The sequence below is a fragment of the Aptenodytes forsteri genome, unplaced genomic scaffold (genome assembly GCF_000699145.1).
Source record: "Aptenodytes forsteri isolate BGI_AS27 unplaced genomic scaffold, ASM69914v1 Scaffold284, whole genome shotgun sequence".
NCBI lineage: Eukaryota > Metazoa > Chordata > Aves > Sphenisciformes > Spheniscidae > Aptenodytes > Aptenodytes forsteri.
Genome location: NW_008794445.1, coordinates 5,368,881 through 5,372,705, shown reverse-complemented (window position 1 = coordinate 5,372,705; position 3,825 = coordinate 5,368,881). Strand labels below are relative to the sequence as shown.

At 41.1% G+C, this 3,825-nt stretch overlaps 1 protein-coding gene across 1 annotated transcript; it reads left to right on the top strand.

Annotated features, from left to right (window-relative positions):
* Positions 1–50: 50 nt before the first annotated feature.
* On the top strand, positions 51–658 carry LOC103907816 (histone H2B 1/2/3/4/6). Its single transcript, XM_009290058.2, has one exon. It carries the CDS (start codon positions 55–57, stop codon positions 433–435), a length of 381 nt encoding a protein of 126 aa, XP_009288333.1. The 5' UTR covers positions 51–54; the 3' UTR covers positions 436–658.
* The last annotated feature ends 3,167 nt before the right edge of the window (positions 659–3,825 follow it).

Below are 3,825 nucleotides of genomic sequence, written 5' to 3'. Positions count from 1 at the left end.
CCGGCGCTTGGTTCGCGCGTCCCGTTGGCGAGCGAGAGACGCGCGTTGGCCGCGATGCCCGAGCCGGCCAAGTCCGCCCCCGCGCCCAAGAAGGGCTCCAAGAAAGCCGTGACCAAGACGCAGAAGAAGGGCGACAAGAAGCGCAAGAAGAGCCGCAAGGAGAGCTACTCGATCTACGTGTACAAGGTGCTGAAGCAGGTGCACCCCGACACGGGCATCTCGTCCAAGGCCATGGGCATCATGAACTCCTTCGTCAACGACATCTTCGAGCGCATCGCCGGCGAGGCCTCGCGCCTGGCGCACTACAACAAGCGCTCCACCATCACCTCGCGGGAGATCCAGACGGCCGTGCGGCTCCTGCTGCCCGGCGAGCTGGCCAAGCACGCCGTCTCCGAGGGCACCAAGGCCGTCACCAAGTACACCAGCTCCAAGTAGGGCGTCTCAGATCGTCAGTTTTAACCCAAAGGCTCTTTTAAGAGCCACCCACCTTTTCAATAAAAGGGCTGTACAGTCAAATCTGGAAAAGACTAATTCTTTAGTGTGAATTCTTAATTTACTGTCTTTTAAAGTCCTATTTAAGATGAATTTCGATAATGTATTGTTCTTTAATTTTCTGTGTCGGGGAACATATACTTTATCTGGGCAACAAATGACTTGCTGTAACTAAAGTTTTTTGTATTTTCTTTCTAGGCGACACTTTTCTTATAGTTCTATTACGCTTTTCTTTTAAGATTGTGGTTTGTATGTTTCTTGTGCAATACATCAGTTAATTCTAAGTATGTTCATGTTATTGGTGGTGCTCAGTCTTTTCTTTTTTTTGTAGCGTGAGAGGTTTACAGCGCACTGTGCTGTAAAAGAAGTTACATAGTAGCAAGTGACATTTATCTTTAAGCTGTTACTATAACAACATCTACCACTTGATGGTGCTCAGTCTTTTTTTTTTTTTGTAGCAAAGTGAGAGGTTTACAGCGCACTGTGCTGTAAAAGAAGTTACATAGTAGCAAGTGACATTTATCTTAATAAGCTGTTACCAATAGCCCAGTGATTAATACAAAACAGAAGTCCTTTCTAAAATTATTTACCTTCAGCAATTTTCTTAATAGTTCTGCTGCGCATGTGATTTTTACAGTAACTTGCACAGCTTCTCCCTAGGACTGCTTTAGGGAGAGAATATTCCCCTTGTAACTAGAAACACAAAGTGAAGATGAATATTATTTCATACCTACCCGACCTTTCCTGTATTTATATGTCATTAATTGTATTGAAACTATTAAAAAGTAAGAAACTAGACACTGTGGGCTGACTTCTTAAACTATCAGAGTTTATCATATAGTTACTAATCAGCCTCAAATCTCAGGCTGAATCACTCCATCATGTTCTTGGGTAATTAGACACTTCTGTAGATGCAGATCCAAGCCATTATCGCCTTCTCTCATACTGGCTCTGAATAACCCTGAATTCCAAGCATATTCTGTGGATTTGTGAACTGGCTTAGTCCACAGAGGGACCACAGAATCACAAAAGTCAACCTTTCTAGTACTGACTGCATGTTGTTTGGTGGTACAGAGGCAGGCACCAGGTCTCTCTTAAATCGGCCACCAATTTATCAAAGTTAATTTCAGCTTAAAGGCTGATGGGCATCTCTCAGATTGCATTTCAGATATCCAGTGCTAAGAGTCATCCTCCATACTCAGTTCTCCAGCAGCTTCAAATGGAGTTTTGAGATCTGCTCTCCGAGTGCCTTACTGCAAATTCTGAAACATAGTTTGCATATTCTGGGCCTCTCTTTATGTCCAGTACCTAAAAAGATGTATAAAACATAGTATATTCCTGTGTCTAGATTTTTGTGTAAGGGGATGTGTGGGTCGCTAGAAAGGCACTCTAGAAAATATCATATACTAAAAGTGTTCAGATTTTGACAGTGGTGGTCATCACTGGAACAATTTGTCAGTGGCTATTATTCTCAATAACCAGTCACATGAAAGTCAAAGTCAGTTATGTTGTCCTAAAAAAAGACCTTAGTTCAAACTGGAGCTATCACAGGGCAGCCCTGTTGCCCGAGTTAAAGTAGGAACTCAGTGGTGCCTTTTGGCCTCCCAGTTCAGGAATCCATAAGCATTCTTTTTGCCTTTCCTCACTTTGTATGCTCCATGCTGCACTCTTCATTAACATAGCTTTCACAGAAATTTCGGGGGATTTTTTTTTTTTTTTTAAAAGGCTGTTTCAGTATGTGAAATTGTTTCTAGGCTCATGAAACTCTTCACTCAACAGAAAAGAAAATGTTGCTTATGATTGCTTCTTCCAATCTCAATATGAATGATAAGGCAGTATTAGGGGGCTATAATGTGAACACAGCATTTCTACCTGCACACACATGTCACCAGATCTGATTCTAACACATCCATTATTTTTCCATCAGTGTTGAGACCAAAGTTTCTGAAATGACCAAAAACAACTACCGTGGAAAATTTTGTGTACCTGTTCTTTTCACCAGAGGTCAAAGTAGTAGGATTTAGGCTCAGCAAGAATAGCAAACAGAAAAAGTTCATCCCACAGGAGGATGAACATCCAAAATTAATAAAGCAAATAGTGTGAATATAAAATCATATGACAGCATGTTCTTCCATCTTTCATGTTCTTTAATGTTCTTTCCTATTCAGTTCAAAGCAGTTTTCTTTGTATTCTTAAATCCACTCTACCCAGATGACATCACCCAGCATTGGTAAGATGGCACAGTGTTCAAATACATCATCCTGGTGTAGCAGGAATTATGCTGCCACCACCTAGACCATGGGAGGAATTAGGTGGATGCCGCCTCAACAGGGCTCGGCCCTAGGTTCCTGCTCGAAGAAGACGAATATCCAATACGCTGAGTAAATAAGTGGTTTATTTATCTGACAAGCAGAGCAGCTCGAGCTGGGTGTCTCCAAAGAGGGACCCCTACCCCAGTTCGCACCCCCCAATTATACCCGTACCACCCAGCACCCGATCCCCAAGCCCAATCACTTAATTCTGGTCAGTGGTCTCTTGATTTCTTACTGGTTTTCTTGGTCTCTGGGCTGGCCTTCTTCTGAAGTTACCTCATTCTCTTGGAATTGTTTCCTTGGTCCTTAGCTTCTTCATTCTGCTTGCATCTGCTGGTTTCGGCTAGTTCTGTGTTTGCAGCATTAGTTTTATCAAAAAGTTTACTCTTGTTCAGCTCTTGCGGCCTAAGGCTTCAACTACTTCAGCTTCTAGTGTTAAGCAAGGCTATCAATCCTAACAATTCTCAACACTGGGAAGTGCTAGAATACATCATCTTTAAACAGGCCCTTCGTGCTGTATTTTTATTTACACTCCATGTCTATCTTCAAAATACCTCTTTGTTCACAGCAACTGAAATACAGAGTATATTTATTTTTGGTTATACAAACATTTTTGTCAAAATACTTTTTTTATGTCAGCAACCTTTTGTATGTCAAATTATCAGAGTTACATTACAGTTTACTCCTGTAGTGAATAACCAGCCATAAAGAATACTGAAGAACAATCCAAACAGTTACAGAAAATTCCCCTATCTTATTCTTAATAGAATAATAAAGTTAGTAGCATTCTTGGAAAGACTTATATCTTCTCTAGATCAGCATACCTACAGTAAAATTTATATTTATTAATCATCAAGTTTAATAAAAGAGTGTTTGCATTTCTGCAAGAGTGAAATACACCAGCTGGGTAAACAAATAACTGTATTCTCTAGTTAACGACTGGACAGCAAATCAGAAGTGAGAAATAGATGCCATACACCTGATCCAAAACCTGAACAGATCACATACTGGCTATAGCAAT

What these genes read in the sequence shown, in the direction of transcription:
- LOC103907816 (XM_009290058.2), top strand. Translation starts at nt 55, where the DNA reads ATGCCCGAGCCGGCCAAGTCCGCCCCCGCGCCCAAGAAGGGCTCCAAG.